Consider the following 18,496-nt stretch of genomic DNA (forward strand, 5'->3'; position numbering starts at 1 on the left):
CTAGGTTGCAGGAGGAGCTCTTCTCGCCGGCCGCCGTTCCCTGGGCTCCAAGCTTTTTTCCTTCCCAGTAGGCAAAAGCATTAGTCCAGAGCAGGAAGCAACTCCCGCTCCAGCCGGGAGGTGGCGGCCTGCAGCCGACGACGCCTCAGGGTGACGTAGGCTCAAGGCTCCACTTGGGGGCGCTCTCGTCCGGCTCGGCGGGCCGGCCTTCTTCACGAGCGGAACCAAGGGGCTGGGTCCCTGGTTTCTGCAGGTTTCATTATCCGCACGCACCCGGCGCTTCCCGGCTTCCGTGCGGGCGCCGGCGGTTTGCTGGGCGGGGGAGGGGGAATCCTCTCTGCTGAGCGCTTGAGAGAAAAGGCAACCTCCGCGAGCTGAGGTTTCCTGCGGGCGTCTCCGCCTCTCTGCCCGTCAATTCCCGCAGCTCGGGCCTCACCCGGGCCGCGCGCCGGGCGTCCGGGGAAGGCGGGGGCGATGGTGCAGATGGAGACGCAACTGCAGAGCATTTTTGAGGATGTGGTGGTGAGTGGAGCCGCCAGGGATCCAGGGCGGTGGCCGGGGAGGGGGAGACCCCGGGAGCCCGGCCCGGGCTACCTCTCCCCCACCTCTCCTTTGTTATGACACCTTGTGCGCCTGCGAGGGTTTAGCGGGTGTCAGAGTGCTGTCAAATTCAAAGTCTCCTGGGAAGTCCACAGCGCCCTGCAGGACGGGCCAGGCCGGAAATGGTATTTTGTGCGGGTCCCTGGTTAAGGTGACTTGTCCCATATGATAATATTTTCCTCAGGGAGGTCCCTCCTTTCTTTTCTTTCTTTTTTTGTTTTGTTTTGTTTTGTTTTTACATCGCTTACTTTTTGTTTTTTACAGAAAACGGAAATTATAGAAGAGGCTTTTCCTGGGTGAGTATATGCATGGCAGATTTTTGTGGTTTTTGAGTGTATCTTTGTAAGATTCTACTTAGGTTTGTCTTGAAGGTATCTAAGATCCATAAGATTCTGGTTATGTTGAAGTACCCTTTTAGAACTCGTGGCAAATACTGTGATTTTTGTTTTTTAGAATGTTTATGGACACCCCTGAAGATGAAAAAACAAAACTGATTAGCTGTCTAGGGGCCTTCAGACAGTTCTGGGGTGGTCTGTCTCAGGTGAGCGCTGCATTTGTACTGCATTCAGCTGGTGATTTTTGATGCCTTCTTTTTTACATTACTTTGATGTCGCTGTGAAGGTCTTTCTGGAAAGGGACAAGTAAAAATGTCATTTCTTATTTGTATATTCTGGTTTCCATTTGTTTCAATTTGCATTTTTCCAGTGGAGAACCTGTAGTAGAAGTCAAACTGATGACAGCACAGTGTGAGATGTCTTTAAAAATCTCCCCTGGGTTACATTATATAAAACCATTTCATCCTATTCTGATTTATTTGGTGCATGTGAAAACAGCTCTGGTAGGGATTTTAAAAGATACAAATTTCATTCAACAAAGGAACTAGCAAAGCATTGATACAAAGATACTTTGAATAAAAATATAGTAAAGAAACAAAGATGCCACAATAAGGATACTATAACAAAAATACAAAGATATTCTTTTTTTTTTTTCAAAATTTTATTTATTTGTCAGAGAGAGAGCGCACAAGCAGGGGGAGCGGCAGGCAGAGGGAGAAGCAGGCTCCCCGCTGAGCAGGGAGCCCGATGTGGGACTCGATCCCAGGACCCTGGGATCATGACCTGAGCTGAAGGCAGACACTTAACTGACTGAGCCACCCAGGTGTCCCTACAAAGATATTCTAATAAAAATGAGGAAAGGAGCAGTAAAACTAGTAACAAAGAACGGTCACCAGAAAATGTATCCATGAAAAAGACAAAATGTGTGATCCTTACAGAGTTGGTATTCCAGTAGTGTATTATCTTCTCATGGTGTATTCTTGGTAGGAAAATGAGAACTGTTTTCATTTGAGCCACTGGTGGTGAGACTTGCTACTCAGACATGGGTCACATAATGGCATACGTTCATTTTTTTTAAAATCTTGTTTTAATTATCTTCTAATAGGTAATCTATTCATATGGCTCCAAATGCAAACGGTACCAAAAGGGGAACCCAATGAATAGTCTGCCTTCCATCTCCCTTAGCTTAATCACCAGCTCTTTTTCATATCAGCAGCCAGTATCCCCAGTTTGTTGCCTTCTGGAAGTATTTTACATGTATAGGATCCCATTTTTATAGAACATTCATATAATGTGTTCACTGTTCATTAACACCTTTTTTCCTCCTATTCACTTCTGAAAGTAATTCTCCATCATTCCGTTGAAAGTTACGTCTGCCTTTCTTTCTTACAGCAGCATAATCTATTATGTGGCTGCACCTTCCTTTATTTAACCAGTCCCCTACTGACTGTTTAGGTTATTTCTTAACTTCTCCACTTTAAACAATTATATAATGCACAGGACATTATTATGCACAAAAACAATATTATGCACAGGACACTGAATACATTCCTGGAAGTAATATTGCTAGGTTAGAGGGTATGTCTATTTATAATTTTTATAGAAATTGCTTAATAGCCTTCCATAAGCATCATACCAATTTATACCCCTCTAGCAATGTGTAAGAGTATCTTCCCTAGGGCGTCACGGTAGGGTGTTAGTGAATTTTTTTGATGTTTGCCAATCTAAAACAGGAGAAATTATATCTCATGGTTTATTTTGCATTTCTTTGCTGTTGAACATCTTTTCAACATCTTTTAATTTTTTAATAATCCATTAAACATTCTATGAATTAAGGACGGTCCTTGTTTTCAAGAAGTTTATATCCTAAAGGGGGAGTCACGAAGGAAATACATATTTCTAAATCAGCAATATACATTCAACAATAGAAGTGTATATGAGGGATGGTGGTAGTGCAGAGGAAGAGGACATGTAGGTTCTTCTTGAGGGTATCCTAGAAGACAAACTGATATGGGGACTACATTTTGATTAAACTGAAATACTAAATCTGAATTTATCCATTTTTTTAAAATTGTTTTCATCCATGCATGTTTATAATGGAGTATTTCATTCATAGTCTTGATATACTCCCAGGTGTAGTACTAGGTATTTGTCCTTTATAAAATATCACTTTGGACCTAAAATGTAATCATTTTCTAATTTTCCAGGAATCTCATGAACAATGCATCCAGTGGATTGTTAAATTTATTCATGGCCAGCATAGTCCTAAAAGAATTTCTTTTCTTTATGACTGCTTAGCAATGGCAGTGGAGACTGGTCTTCTTCCACCCAGGTATGTTTAATGGTGGATATGAGCAATCCAAAGAATTTTGTTTTTTTTAATTAATGTCTGGTAATTGGTCAAGATTGTTGTAAAAGGATGAAGGAATGAAGAAGGAAGTTAGGCTCAACAAGTAATCCTTCAGGGCGCCTGGGTGGCTCAGTCGTTAAGTGTCTGCCTTCGGCTCAGGTCATGATCCCAGGGTCCTGGGATCGAGTCCCACATCGGGCTCCTTGCTTGGCAGAGAGCCCGCTTCTCCCTCTCCCACTCCCCCTGCTTGTGTTCCCTCTCTCACTGTGTCTCTCTCTGTCAAATAAATAAATAAAATCTTTAAAAAAAAACAAAACAAGTAATCCTTCATAAAACCTCAGGTTTTAGTTTCTAGGATGTAGTATTCTTAGAATTGTATATTTAAAGGTTCAAAACCAGGCAGCCTTTACCTTTCAGCCCAGGGGCTAGGATCATTTAACATTTTATTAACACTCATGGTTATAGTGGTTGACTGAGTTGAGTAGGCAGTTTTATCTCAGGGTCTTGTGACTGCAATCCGATGGTGGCTATGGCTGTAGTTATGACAAAGGTTTCCCCATTCATATGTCTGGTGGTTGATGCCTGGCTGTCATCTGGAACCTTAGCTGGGGCTGTTGGCTGGAACCTACACAGGCTCTGTCCATGTGACCTGGACTTTCCCACAGCATGATGGTGTCCAAGACCAAGCATTCAAAAGAAGGCTAGGGAGAAGTTGCATTACCTTGTCTTGGGGGTCGTAAGTGTCCCTTTTGTCATAGTCTTAGGCCTGCCCACGTTTAGGGGAAGAGAATGTACATCCTTCTCCCACCTCTTCATGGGAGGAGTATCAGTGTCACTCTGCAGAAGAGCATGTGGGATTGAAAAGCTTGTTGCAGCCATCTTGGAAAAATACAATCTACCACAAACTGATAGATGGTAAACATTTAATCAATAGCTTTTGGTAAATTTCTTTCTAGTAAAAATATAACAATATTATTTAGTTCTGTTTTGGATTCTATCTTTCACACAAGTAAAAAACATAATACACCATATATATAATTTTTTTTTAACTATTCTTGAGTAGTAATGTACCTTTCTGAAGAACAAAATGAACACAGACCTTGGCTATTGGAGAACTTGGCAAAATTCTGTCTTGTAACTGGAATGGGTATTCTTATTTTCTAGGATGGTTTGTGAATCCCTGATAAACTCCGACACACTTGAATGGGAAAGAACACAACTTTGGTCCTTAACATTTAAACTGGTTCGGAAAATAATTGGGGGAGTGGATTACAAGGTATTTTTTCCTAATTAGAAAAAGTAATCACTTTCAGACATGAATAATTTTTCAGTGTGTATATCTTAATTTCTGATGGGAGAAATGAAGTGGAAGCGTTTACAAAATCTATGTTTTGTTATATTTCCTAAGGGGACTTAAAATTGCTCAGTTTTTTTGTTTTTTTCTCTCTCTTTAGTTTTCTTAGCAGGTTAACATGAAGTTTTTACCTTCTTATTTGTATGGTGCTTTATAATTGTTTCTAATTTCTCTCATGTGTATGTTTTATCTATCTTTTTTACAAGATTGATCACACAGTTTATACTCAATAAATGCATGTAGAATGAAATTTCTTCTCCATGTATCAGATTCTGCTCTGAAGTAATGCAACTGGTAATAGATAAGAGGAGATGACCAATTAACAGACTAGCTTTATTGGATAAGTTTGAGTGATTAGGTATGTGATGGATGAGAAGGGGGAATAAAGTTAGAATATGACAAAGGGAGTGAGCAGAAGGAATCACCTTCCGGAAAGTTTAACATTATGGCCCATGTCTCAGAGTATTTTCAGGTTCTATTCAAGTTATTTCTGCCTCTAAGCCCAAATTAAGCTTTTTGGACTGTTGTAACAGTAGAAACTCTTGTAATGTTGTGAGGGTCCAGAAAGCTTAGCAGAGTGTGGAAAGATTAATTTTAATTTGTAAGGGACTTTCTTTGTTCATTCATATTCTTTAGAATTCTGTTTTGGAACATGACTCTTCTTTTGGGCTAATGTTAGGGACTTGAATGGGAGCTCTGATTCAGAAAAATTAAAGATGTGATCTTGAAGGTAACTTTTTTCCTGAGCATATAATGTTGAAATCTTTAGGTGTTTTAACTAGCACAGGGGGCACTACTTAGTTTTAACCTATGGGTTTTTTTCTTATATCAGGGTGTTCGAGATCTCTTAAAAGTGATTTTGGAGAAAATCTTGACAATTCCCAATACAGTGAGCTCAGCTGTTGTACAGCAGCTTCTAGCAGCAAGAGAGGTAATTTAGACATGTCTGCAGTTCATTGATCATAACCTCAAAAGAAAATAGTTTTATATAGTTCTGTGCCTTTAAAACATGGTAGTCTGTGGACTGTTCCACTTGGGTACTTCTACAAAAATCACTTCTAGTTTTAAAGATGCTGTTTTACTTGTATTATATTTCAAAAGAAAATTTTAAACTTTAATTAACTCATGGCTTTTAATTAAGAAAACAACAATGTAGACATTAAAGTATTTTTAGCTGTTAAAAGTGTCTTTAGCCTATGGGCCACTTAAAAGATCTTTGTGCTTTGTAACTGATGTTGCAAGAATTATAACTTTGGGCAGTTGCTTTCCTGTTGGAGTCTACCAATATTTAAAGCAATGTTACTTAGTGACATCCATTTCATTGTTCATTAATCTTCATTTTTAGAGATTCTTCACATATAAATGAACTCTTTGTGCTACAGACTAAGCCCAATAAATCCATGAAGTAGTATCTTTGCTTTTAATATCTTTGTTGTTGCCACTGTTGCATTTAAAGGGCTCTTCTGTGGAACTAACCAAGAAGAATAACATTGCTCTTTTATTTTTCTTAGGTTATAGCATATATCTTGGAAAGAAATGCCTGTTTATTACCAGCCTACTTTGCAGTCACAGAGATTAGGAAACTATATCCTGAAGGAAAACTTCCACACTGGGTAAATCTGATATTTTCCAAGTTTTGGGGGGGAGCAATTTTAATAAAAAACAGTTATATTATTCTTATTTTTGTGTGCTTATTTTTAAAATGGTCACTTTTATCCTGAGGTAAAATGTACTTTTTTATCATTATAATGTAATTCTTTTATTTCTCTGCTATCCTGGTGAGACAGTTTCTTTTCTTTTTTTTTTCTTTTTAAGATTTATTTCTTTATTAGAGAGAGAGAACGCGCCTGGGGTGGGGGAGGCAGAGGGAGTGGGGGAGAGAGAATCTCAAGCAGACTCCCTGTTGAGCACAGAGCCTGACACAGGGCTTGATCTCACAACACCAAGATCGTGACCTGAGCCAAAATCAAGAGTTGGACAGTTAACCAATGGAGCCACCAGGCACCCCAAGACAGTTTCTATATCATGTGTGAAAATATGCCAGCTTCATGAAATATCGAAGGACCTGGTGGTACGATTTGGCTTAATTCAGGGACAGATGAACTGGGAAGTAATTGTTTGAAAGGAAGTGAAAGAGGACTGACTTTTGAGTAATTTTTATATGCCAGGTATTGTATTAAATCTTTACGTACTATCTCATTTTACATAAATGATGGTTATATTCAAAGCAATCTTGATTTTATTTTTATACTTATATGTGTTTTTTGTTTTGTTTTTAGTTACTTGGAAACCTGGTATCAGACTTTGTGGATACCTTCAGGCCCACAGCAAGGATAAATTCCATTTGTGGTAGGATTATAATTTAAAATGTACTAAATAGTACCTGGTTTTTAGTGAACTATTCAACAGAATTGGCAGATGGTATCTTACACATGTCTTGGTGGTTTGTCATTTTGGTAATTCTGTAGAAGCTTAATAATAGCCATTTACTTGTTTTCACGTACTTTGTTTGCAGAGTATAGGGAGGGAAAAGCAACTGTCTGGACTGGGTCTAAGCTTCAGATAGAATCATTCTAGAAGATATGTTTCCTGGTAACTAGAGGGAACTTTTAATAGAGCTAGTAAACCACCATAGAATCTCCAGGCAACTAGAAGTCTCAACTGACCATCCCTGTGTGTCCATAGTACACAAGACTCAGGCTCTTTAAGCCCATTCCAATTCATGCTTTTGCTCTGTACTTCGTTTATTTTGTTTTTCATTTTTTCATGTTTTGTTTCATTCTCAGAATTTGCTTTTAAAAACAAGCATGTGATTTGGCAATTTGTGCGGTGCCCAGCACTGTCTGGGTATATAGACCATTATTTAGTCAGTGACCAAATTTTGAACACTTCTTGTGAGTCGGGTGCTATTCTAGATTGGAAATACAAAGATAAAACAAGTAGACGCTAGACAGATAATTCTCAGACTTCTAGCTTTTGTAGCTGAGTGGATATTGATATCATTTAATGAATTCTGGAAGTGGTGCAGGCTTGAGAAGGGTGATGAGTTCAATTTAAGATCTGTTAAGCTTGAGGTCCCTGGGAGACATCCAGGTGACAGTATTCATTAGGCAGTTGGATATATGAGTTGATGGTCATATGCTACATCTAAGGCCTCTAGGAACATCATGCATAAAGTTAATCATGTTGACCCTAGACTAGAGATCTGCAAACTTTTTTTTATGAATGGTGATACAATAAATATTTTAGGCTTTGTGAGCTATACAATCTGTTGCAGCTATTCAACTCTGCCATTATAGTGGGAAAGCATCAGTGTCCCAATAAGACTTTACAGAAATAGGTGGCAAGCTGCATCTGGCCCATGGATTATAGTTTGCCGATCTTTATCCTATATACTTGGACAAATGCCATTATTTTTGGGTTTGGAAGGCCTGTACAATTGGTCTCCAACCATCTGGACTAAAAATAATCAAAGAAAATTCCTAAAAGTTATATCTAATTACAACCGTTTTAAAATCAGTGCCTGATTCAGAATAGATATTTATTAAATATTCATAGAATGAATGAAGGACCAGGCATTTGTGTTCACATTTACTTTAAAACATTTTTTGTAATACATACAGGCCGCTGCAGCCTTCTGCCAGTTGTAAATAACTCGGGAGCCATTTGTAATTCATGGAAATTGGATCCTGCAACTCTTCGTTTTCCTTTGAAAGGCCTTTTGCCATATGATAAGGTATGTTGATAAATATAATGGAACTTTGGTCCATCTAACAGTCTTCATCCTGGATTATATGATGTGTTATGCTAAATTGTCTCTTCATAGACTGAAGAAGTGTATATTTAATGAAAAATAGTTTATGGTTTATCATTTGATTCTGGTATCCAAGTATACCCTGTGGTTTGTAATATTGGATGTTTATGCTCCAGTTGGCCCCGACAAAGCACTTAGATTAAGAAAATTGAATCTTTATAATGGAAACCTTTTTATTCTTCCTTTGCAAAGTGAGGACCAAAAATGAATTTGCACTTCTCTTAAAATTTGAAGAGTGAGCTCTCCTTTGTTAGATTTTTAATTTTTATTTTTTTTTAAGTTTTTAAAAAATTTATTTAAGTAATCTCTGCACCCAGCATAGGGCTTGAACTCAGGACCTCGAGATCAAGAGTCGCATGCTCTTCCGACTGACCCAGCCAGGTGCCCCTACCTGTGTTAGATTTTTTTAAATGGGGGATGAAGAAGACAAAAGTGGAGTAGAATAGTCTCAAAAGAAAAAAATCTACAAGTATCAATAAAATGAAGTATGAGATATAGACCTAAAGCTAGAATGAAATTTGATAGATTCATTATAGTATCTTGGGGGTTGAAATGGTTACAGAGCAGGGTATGAGGAGGACTAGAGATTTTTTTTTTTTTTTTTTTGGACTAGAGATTTTTCATGTAAATGTTTCACGTTAAAAGTGATGTACAGAATGATTAGGAAACTAGTCCAGAAGTGAGGAGAGGGAAATAGTGAAACTAAGGTCGCAATCCTGGACTCTTGGCATATTAGTCAGCAAAACTTAGGAATGTGAAAAAGTGGTAAACTAAATGGAATTTACAGTTATCATGATAGCAGTAATATTGAAAATAGATCAATTCATTATGTATTTACTGTATGCCAGCCACTGTTGTAAGAACTTTTTTGCAGTAACCCTTATTCTCAACTATCATCTTAGTATCTCCATTATACAGATGATGAAACTGAGTAATTTGACTAAGTCCCCATGTTTACGAAATGGTAGAATGAGGATTTGAACTCAATCTGATTTCAGAATCTACACTTTGACCCCTGTACTATCAAGTCATTTCTCCTCTCCAAATTTGGAAGTAGTGTGTTTGTTTACACTTGTATGAAAGTGATTGGAAACTACCTCCATTCCTCTTTGATTAGATTTCTGAGCAGAAAATGCTTTCCTTACAGTGATGCTTAAGACTCTCCTGTGACAGTAACTGAAGTCTTTCTAAATTGAGCTTCTGTATGACCTTGGGCAAGTCCCTTCACCTCAGTTATATCTCCTATCAAATGAGGGGTGGGATCAGATTAACTGTAAGCACTAAAATCCTATGATTTTTTTCCACTAGATACTGCCTACTGTGTGAAGGTAACAAGTGCCTTTAGCAGATTTTTTTATCCCAATTTCAAATTATTTGAATTAACATTTACTTTGATCTTGAAGCAATAATTTTTTTTATTTTCTTTAAAGGATCTGTTTGAACCACAGACTGCTTTGTTGAGATATGTATTGGAGCAGCCTTATTCCAGGGATATGGTCTGCAATATGCTAGGTTTAAATAAGCAGGTACTGTACTATGCTGGAAACCAAGTAAATTCTGCATAGAATCTGCACTATTCTTTTCTCTTTTCTTTGCTAGAGCTAACTGAGCAAAACAGTTAAGAACTATTTGGTGATTTTTTTTTAATATATGGTTTATTAAACAATGTATTGTTCCTATCATTTATATATTGCTTTAAAAATGTTTAAATTAAAAAGGAGATATTTTAAAAGTTGGTTTATTTTGCATTGCTTTTTTTTCTATAAGGCCAGTTTCAAGTATACCTTTTGCCAGAGAAACCTACACATGTCTTAACCATAATTTTTTATTTTTTTTGTTGTTTGGGTGCCTATTTTTATAACCCTTGGTATCTTCAGCGTGGCCTGACTGCTGATTTTTTCCCCCCTTTTTGGTATATGTTTGTTTTTGGTGGTTTAACATGTGGGAGGGTTTGTGCTGACTCTGGGTTCCTTGAGGCTGGCCTCATAGTCACTGTTTTGTCTTTTCTTTTTTTCTTCCTTTATTTTTGTTCTGTCCTGTCTTGTCCTGCCCATCCTCCAATGCTCTAGACCTTGAACATTGCTCAGGTATGTTCACAACCTTACTGTTGTATTGTGACTAACGATACGCTGGCCGCTTTGTAGCCACTGATTCCATTTAGAGAATACATGTATGGTCGGGGCTTGAAATTGGCAGGACCATGCTGAGACCAAGGCCACTAAAATGAATTTCTTCTTGGGATATGAGAGTTGTTTTTGGTGGATTGTTTTTGGTTTTGGTTTTTGGTGTTTGTTTTTTTATATTCTTTTTTTTTCTTTTTTCTTTTTTCTTTTTTCCTTTTTCTTTTTTTTTTTTTAAGAGACAACACCTGGCACACAATAACGCCTGTCACTTTTTGATGGGTTGTTTTTCCTTCCCACTCCATTTTACTTTTTTTTTTTTTTTAATACTTTAGGGCCAAAGCTTGCCTTGTGGAATTTTCAGAGATGGAAAGATTTATGGTGGCCTTTATCTTTCCAGATTATTAAAACATAAATAAATAACATCTATAAAAATACTTACGTTGCTTTGCCTTAAAACAAAAACAAATTAAAAACAAAACAAAAAAGAGGAGAAACTTTAATAGAGTTACGTTATTTTAAAAGTTGGAGTGGTAAACTTTATACAGGGAAGGTTTTTTTGGAAACATGGGGATTGACTAAGAAATGTCACACTCTTAGGTGACCCCACACCTGCTTGACAAACACCCTTCTTTGTCAGTCTTTGCCAGAAGTGTCCTCCTCCTAGAGTGGGCTCCTTGCAATTGAAGCTCACCTGTAGTAGGAGAAAAACACTGTGGCCAAACTTTATAAACCAAACTCTTATACAGTCCCAAGTCTGTTCCAGGACTTTTCACCTTTGAGATTTTAAACAAAATAGTGGTTCCAATTATTTTTGTTAAAAATTTTTGAGCCCAACATATTAAAATAGACCAGCTTTTTGATTTTAAAAAGACGTTCTTGTCTAGGTTATATAAAATAGCGTTACTGTTTGCAATACTATAGTGAAGGTTGTGCCAGTGCTTCCATTTATAAAGCCCTATTTTTAAGGACATATAGCTTGGCCATAAAACTTGCTCAGTGTTGAAACTTTGCATGCCAAACCTCACCCTAGTAGCAGTATCTCTTTTATTATTTTAAGTTTTTTCTTCTGAAAAATTTACCAATTTTCCTTGTTTGGACAAGCCTATGTACATGTGAAACTGAAACTGCTTCACACTACAGTGTCTGACAGTTACTTCATATAACCTGTCAATTTAACATCTTAAATACCAAGTCATTAATTCTGATCAACTTTCACTTGAGTTAGAGGTAAGTATTCAGTCAACTTTGAAAGAATGCTTCATGCTCTGTCTTAAAATTAATTTTTGCAATGAACTTAAAGTCATACTTGACTCAATTTTTCTTACAGTTTGGTGGATAAATGTACCCATGGTCATTTGAGCTGCGAGTACCTTCCCCCAGATATCCTTAGTTATCATTAGCTTTTTTCTCTTGGGTTGCAGCTCTTCTCAAAGTAGAAATTGACAAAACAATTCATAGAAGAGTATTTCTGATTTGATTATTTTAATAACAAGTTTCAACCTAAAAAAAGTTTATGACTAAGACATAAATCCATAAAAAATAAAGTTTATAATGGAAATGCTGACAGAACATTATTAGTATTGGTCCCACTGTAAACATTGTCAAAAGTTCACAATTCATCAGTAATTGTTTTGGTAGAAAACTCTGTAGTGAATGGACTGTAGATGGAAGATATATGCTGAATTGACTTGATATATTATTTTTACCACCTGGAAAGTAGAGTAGAAAATGAGAATACAAAGTATAAACATATGATTAAAAATAAACAAGTGATCTTACCACATCTTTTATCATTACAGAACTATATCCTTCACTATACTTTCTTATCCTTTCTCTAGCAATGCAATAATTTACTTAAAGCTTGAAACCTTTTAAGAGCTATCCATATTGCATTTTCCAGTAGGAATTGGGCTATATATTATCCTAAAGTCGGTCACATTCAGAAGGTCATAAATAGCCCAGTTCTGTGACCAGCAAAGTGGAGGGTTCACAGTGGAAGAATCCTGTTTTGTGTGTTTACACAACTTTGTGTTCTTTCTGCTGAATAAGAACATTACAAAACAGATACACTCCTCAAGCTTTTTTTGTGGTGGTGTGTAAATTCTGGCTACCCTGAGACATTGAGGTACTAGACTAATCACTCAGTTATCTTTGAAAGGCACCATTGAAAGTGGTATTAACTGGCATAGGGCTCCAATTCTGATTGGCAGAGAATACGATAAATGGCATACAAAGGGACTTCTCTTCCCAACTTGTCCTGAATAGGTATTGCTCTAAAATTGATTTCTAGCACTGAAATAATGATTTGAAATTAAGTCCACCTCACTACAATATGTTAAAATTTTATAACAAAAGCAGTACCAGAACTGTTACATCAAAATTGTCAGGGGCCACTTAATATAGGATATGGTTATTTAGAGTGAAAAGCATTACCATTTGCCATTTGAAATAGTGGTGGGAAAGAATCAGGGGCATGAGTAGAGGTTAATGCTAGTGTTTCTATTAATGCCTTGTGCCTCATTTTCAGCTTTTACCAAAGCTGAAAATTAAATAAGTTTCCAGTGCAGTTTGAGCTACTATGCAGAAATCAAGTTGTTAAAATATTGAACTTAGATTCTTACTGTTTAAACAGGTTTTAACTAAATATGCATATAGATATGATATAAACTAGCTAATTTGACTTACATGCCTATATCTTGAAGACTTAAATTTACAAAAGCACATTGTAAATAGCCATAGACAAAGCATCCAGTGGCTTACCAAATTACCATAGCCTCGTGATTGATAATTAATCTTTATCAGATTATTAAACTGCTTTACAAATTTACATTTATTCCACTTTGTAAAATAATCTACATGGTGGAGAATATTAATTTTAATGTACTTATTTTTTAGTAATGAAAACTGAAGCTAAACTTATTCTCAAGTAGTTAACACATCATTTTATATTTCAGCGGGGTTTTTTTGTTTTCTTTTCTTTTTCTTTTTCTTTCTTTTTTTTGATATTAATAAAATTGGCAAATAAACAAAGGAACTAAGCTATCCCCAAAATCAGTTTGAGAAATATCCTTGGCTGTAACCAAAACACCGGGGAAACATGGAGTTAATCCTGATAGATGTTCTGCCACACTCAGACACCAGGGCATTGGATACCATAGGGATTCCAGACTAATGTAATTCTTAACAGAAAATTTAGAGGTAATTTGAGTCGTGGTATGTATTGAAAGATCATCAGCTTTAACTGTAAATTTCCCAGTTCTTACTTTGTCAAAATCTTAATATTTTTGGTTTTCCTCTTTAAATCATTAACTATATGACCATTACAACACAGTTAAAGATATGTAGGTAAAAATCTAGTTTTTTAAAAAATAAATAGCTAATACTAAAAAGGGAAATTCCAAAATGACTCAGGTGCTAAAAACCAATTTTATTTAGTTCTTTTTTCCTGAAGTGGACTAATGGAAGACCATCGTGGATGGAGGAATAGATGACAAATTGGTTAGTTTCCAAACTAGAAGCAAATTCCCATCACTAATGAAAAATTCCTACTGGAAATCCTGGCTTTACTTCTTTTCACAAATTTTTCTGACTCTTGTATACTTTGAATGATTTCACTCTAAATTTGTGTTGTCTGACACATTTCTTAGGTTGTTGGTGGTTGGCAGAACTAGTGAATTTCAAGCCCTGTACACAGTAGTTTTGCATGCTGATTTAAGAAATAGTTTGTAGTGTTGTCTGTTGCACTTTGCTCTGCTTCATAATGATAATTACATTTGGAGGGAAAGTACTGTAGTCTCAACTGGTGGTGTTACTATTGCTATTTGTAAACCTGTAATGTGGTTGAACTGTGATCATGGCATTGTGTTTTGGAAAAACTATGAAACAACCATTGATGCTTACTGTTTTGGATAGATGTTTGTTTTATTTGCATGCTTTAAGAAAGTGCAGCTATATTGGAGCTTTACAAGTTTGGAGCTGGCAAAGAGCATGCAAAAGAGGGGATGCTACTCATTATGTTTTGTTTTTTTCCAAATCTGTCCCCATTTTGCATTTTTTCCCTAAATTTAAAGAAATCATATCCCTTTTTCATGGCAAAAGACTAATAATCATGTCTAAAGTTTAGAGGGAAAGCATCTGTATTAGTAATTGTATTCACTAGAAAGGCTTCCAACTGCCTGGCCATTAAGTCATATAACATATTTTATAAAAGAAATATGAAAATGGCTTAAAATATGGCTTAACATATTTCTTTTGGTAAAAGTATATTTTTTTAAATCACTTTTAAAAGCATAAATCTTTTTGCCTCTAGAAAGGGAAGTTGCATTTTCATTTTTAGTGTTTAAATTCAATTCTTTTTCTTGTTTTAGATTTTAAAATAGTCTAATTTAAAATTAAAGCTGCATTATGTTTGGCTTCTAAGAAGGAAGAGCAGAGATTAACTTTGAGATCAGTGTTTTTGTAGAGGAAGTTTCCATTTCAGTATCAGGATCAATAACACACATTGAAAAACAGATATTGAGTAATCTGGCAGCTATTTAGATATACCTCTGTATGTAAAGTTAGTATAAACTTGTGGTTGCTTTAAAATACATAGATTCTCTCTGCTTTGTTTGCTCTCATCACAATATTTGATTCTTGGAGATTCAGGGTTTTTATATTTTGAGTTAGAATGCAAAATTAATACTGCTATCCTCATTTCATATGCTTTTTAAATTATCTTTTTTTCAAAGGATAAATAACAAAATCTTCTACTGTGCAGTGCCCCTTGTCAAATTGAAACAATGACGTGTGTAGTGAAAGCCAGAAGTTAATAAGACTTAGTCTGTTTTCCATGAAATCTGAAAAGTAATTTTTTTATGGAACTCATCCTCTATGATAATGTAACATGATGCAGCTTTAATAGACTAAATCTAACCTTAACTTTCTAAGTTCAACTTCATTCCATGCTTCTCAGCCTCTTGTTACAATTAATGCCCATTAACCGGTAACTTCTAAAACTAACCGGGAGGCTTTTGGAATACTGTATCTAATCTCTGCCCTACAGCACAAACAGCGCTGCCCTGTGCTGGAGGACCAGTTGGTGGATCTGGTGGTTTATGCCATGGAGCGGTCCGAGACTGAGGAGAAGTTTGACGATGGCGGAACAAGCCAACTCCTGTGGCAGCATCTCTCAAGTCAGCTCATTTTCTTTGTGCTTTTCCAGTTTGCAAGTTTTCCACACATGGTCCTTTCTCTTCATCAGAAGGTAAGTACTAAATCTTTCATCAGAGCCACTTCACCTGTTGATTAGTATGTTTTAGACTGGTGTGGACATTGCCTTGTGATTTCAGCAATGACAGAAGTTCTTAGCCCTAATTTCTGTTTTGTGTGGTGCTTTTATGGTTTCTAAACTTTACACTTTCTTGTCACTGTAAATATTGGTTTCAGTCATTCATTCCACATATTCAGAGTGCAAGGACCAGGGGATACAAAATGAGAAGGCAGTGGGGTACCCTCAAGGAGCTCCTTACTATTGGGAAGATACAGGAGTAAACAATGTGATTACAATGGAAGCGTGTTTTCCTGCAGTAGGTATGAAGGAGAACAGTTCCTATTCAAGACATCAGGAATGGCTTTATCAAAGAGATCTTGAAGCTAGCACTTGAAGGACAAGTAGAAATTTGCCAAGAGGAAAAGATAAGAAAGTGTTTCCATTGCAATAACATGATCATTTGGAAAAGGATAAATATGTGTGAGAACTGGAAAGAAAAATATGAACAGGAACATGTTGGTGAGATCAGGAAGGCAAGAAGGCAAGACCAGACATAGAAAACTTTATATGGCCAAGTGTTTGTTCTAAGGCATTTAGATCCTCTTTGGGAGGCAAATGAGGAGGGGAACGACATCATCATATACAAGTGGGAAAAATTACTGCTAATTGCCACATGTAGGAAGACGGTGACATAAAGAGATGGAAGGGGCCAAAATCAGAGGCAAGGAAATTGGTAAGGGAGCCTTTGCAATGATTTGGGTGGGAGATGCTGACGGCCCAAACCAGAACAGAGGAGGAACCCAAGACCAGGTATACTGAGACAGGTATGCTGTGAATAGGACTTGGCCATGGATAGGTAACAGGGAATAACAGGAGTCTAGGATCACTCACTGGTTTCTGTTTTGGCAGTGAATGAAAAAGTGGGACAATGAATCCAAAATAGGGACTACAAGTGGAAGAGTATGTTTGTGGAAGAGTCGGTTTTATCATAAGATTTTAGTCACATTTGAATGGAAATAAATGTTGTTATATCTGTAATATCTCTACAACATGGATTATTTGGGGGAAACTTTTTTGTAAGCATTGTTAAAATCCTTCCAACCACCAATGACCCCCACTGCCACCCTCACCATCATTGATTTCTATTATAATTTGCAGGAAACCAGAAGTGTGTTTTGATAACAACTTCTTGAAGATTTTATTTTATTTTATTTATTTTTATTTTTTTAAAGATTTTATTTTTTATTTATTTGACAGAGAGAGACACAGCAAGAGAGGGAACACAAGCAGGGGGGAGTGGGAGAGGGAGAAGCAGGCTTCCCGCTGAGCAGGGAGCCTGACATGGGGCTTGATCCCAGGACTCTGGGATCATGACCTGAGCCGAAAGCAGACACTTAACTGACTGAGCGACCCAGGCGCCCCTTGAAGATTTTAAACTAAAAAAAAAAAAAATCCTTTTGGTATCATGAAGTATTCCTTGTGTTGTGATGAGATATTTTAAGTAATGATATCATATTAAACTTGATTCTCTTGCATACATAGGCAACCTAGTTATGTTCTAAAACATTTAACTTTTGACATGCATAGCTATTTTGTGGGTCACGGAGGAAACATATATAGAACATTAAAATAATTTAAAAGGCTTTGCTTGGTGTGTCTTGAGTTGAGACTAAGTACTTTGTAAATGCCGAAGTTAGATGCTAACTTTTGGAGAACAGGGTTTCTCCTGGTTTTTTGTTTTATTTTTTCTTTAAACTTTACTATATCCATCTCTTTAACCAGCTGTGTAGATGTGTATTTAAACATCTTTTACAGTTAGCAGGGCGAGGACTGATTAAAGGCAGAGATCATCTAATGTGGGTTCTCCTGCAATTCATTTCTGGAAGTATTCAGAAAAATGCACTAGCTGATTTTCTCCCTGTCATGAAGCTCTTTGACCTTCTATACCCAGAAAAAGAAGTAAGTTTTATAAAATAGTTAACAGTGTGTTGAATGGATTATGTCTAATTTATGTTTAGTGTGATTTTGTGGAAAGATCACTGGATTTGGAAGCTGAAAACCTGAGTTCTTTCCCAATTCTATGACTAACCATAATTGGGAAGGACATCAGTCCCTCTTGACATTAGTTTACTCATATGTGAAGTGAAGAAATTGAACTAGATTATTTCTGGTTTATCTTAAATTACAATTGAACATCCTGTATAGCAAGCTCTTTCTCTACATTCTAAATAGGTTTACATAAAAGCATTAAGCTGTTTTAATCTATACATGTCATTGACTGACCAAATAACATTAGTATCTGTTAATATCTTTTGTTTGTTTGCCAATTGAGTGTGTTCCCCCTATTTCATTATATGAGTATTTGAGTAAAATATGGTCTATATTGATGATTGCCATTTTTAAAAATACATTTTGTTATGGAAATTTTTAAATGCACAAAAAAGGTAGAGTGAATAGAAAAATAAACTCCTATGTACTCATCACCAAGAAATATTTTTTTAAGTTTTTTATTAGTTTCAGGTGTATAATACAATGATTCAACAATTCTATGCATTACTCAGTGCTCATCTTGATAAGTGTACTCTTTAATCCCCATCACCTCTTTCACCCATCCCCTCACCCACCTCCCCTCTGGTAACCATCTGTTTGTTCTTTGTAGGTAAGAGTAT

General features: G+C 36.5%; 1 protein-coding gene across 2 annotated transcripts in view; it reads left to right on the forward strand.

Moving 5' to 3' along the window:
* The first annotated feature begins 280 nt into the window (after nucleotides 1-280).
* Nucleotides 281-18,496, forward strand: part of MED23 (mediator complex subunit 23) — a 41,378-nt gene continuing 23,162 nt past the window's right edge. Inside the window, exons 1-13 of one of the 2 annotated variants that reach the window (XM_032407854.1) lie at nucleotides 281-522; nucleotides 865-896; nucleotides 1,054-1,141; nucleotides 3,143-3,267; nucleotides 4,450-4,561; nucleotides 5,472-5,570; nucleotides 6,151-6,252; nucleotides 6,919-6,988; nucleotides 8,263-8,375; nucleotides 9,884-9,979; nucleotides 10,523-10,540; nucleotides 15,621-15,821; nucleotides 17,643-17,786. In XM_032407854.1, coding sequence (XP_032263745.1) covers nucleotides 475-522; nucleotides 865-896; nucleotides 1,054-1,141; nucleotides 3,143-3,267; nucleotides 4,450-4,561; nucleotides 5,472-5,570; nucleotides 6,151-6,252; nucleotides 6,919-6,988; nucleotides 8,263-8,375; nucleotides 9,884-9,979; nucleotides 10,523-10,540; nucleotides 15,621-15,821; nucleotides 17,643-17,786 — 1,248 coding nt within the window. In that variant the 5' untranslated portion in view covers nucleotides 281-474. The remainder of the gene's footprint in view (nucleotides 523-864; nucleotides 897-1,053; nucleotides 1,142-3,142; nucleotides 3,268-4,449; nucleotides 4,562-5,471; nucleotides 5,571-6,150; nucleotides 6,253-6,918; nucleotides 6,989-8,262; nucleotides 8,376-9,883; nucleotides 9,980-10,522; nucleotides 10,541-15,620; nucleotides 15,822-17,642; nucleotides 17,787-18,496) is intronic. The other variant, XM_032407855.1, reaches the window with a different exon arrangement.

Source organism: Phoca vitulina, unplaced genomic scaffold (genome assembly GCF_004348235.1).
Source record: "Phoca vitulina isolate PV1807 unplaced genomic scaffold, GSC_HSeal_1.0 scaffold9, whole genome shotgun sequence".
Taxonomy (NCBI): domain Eukaryota; kingdom Metazoa; phylum Chordata; class Mammalia; order Carnivora; family Phocidae; genus Phoca; species Phoca vitulina.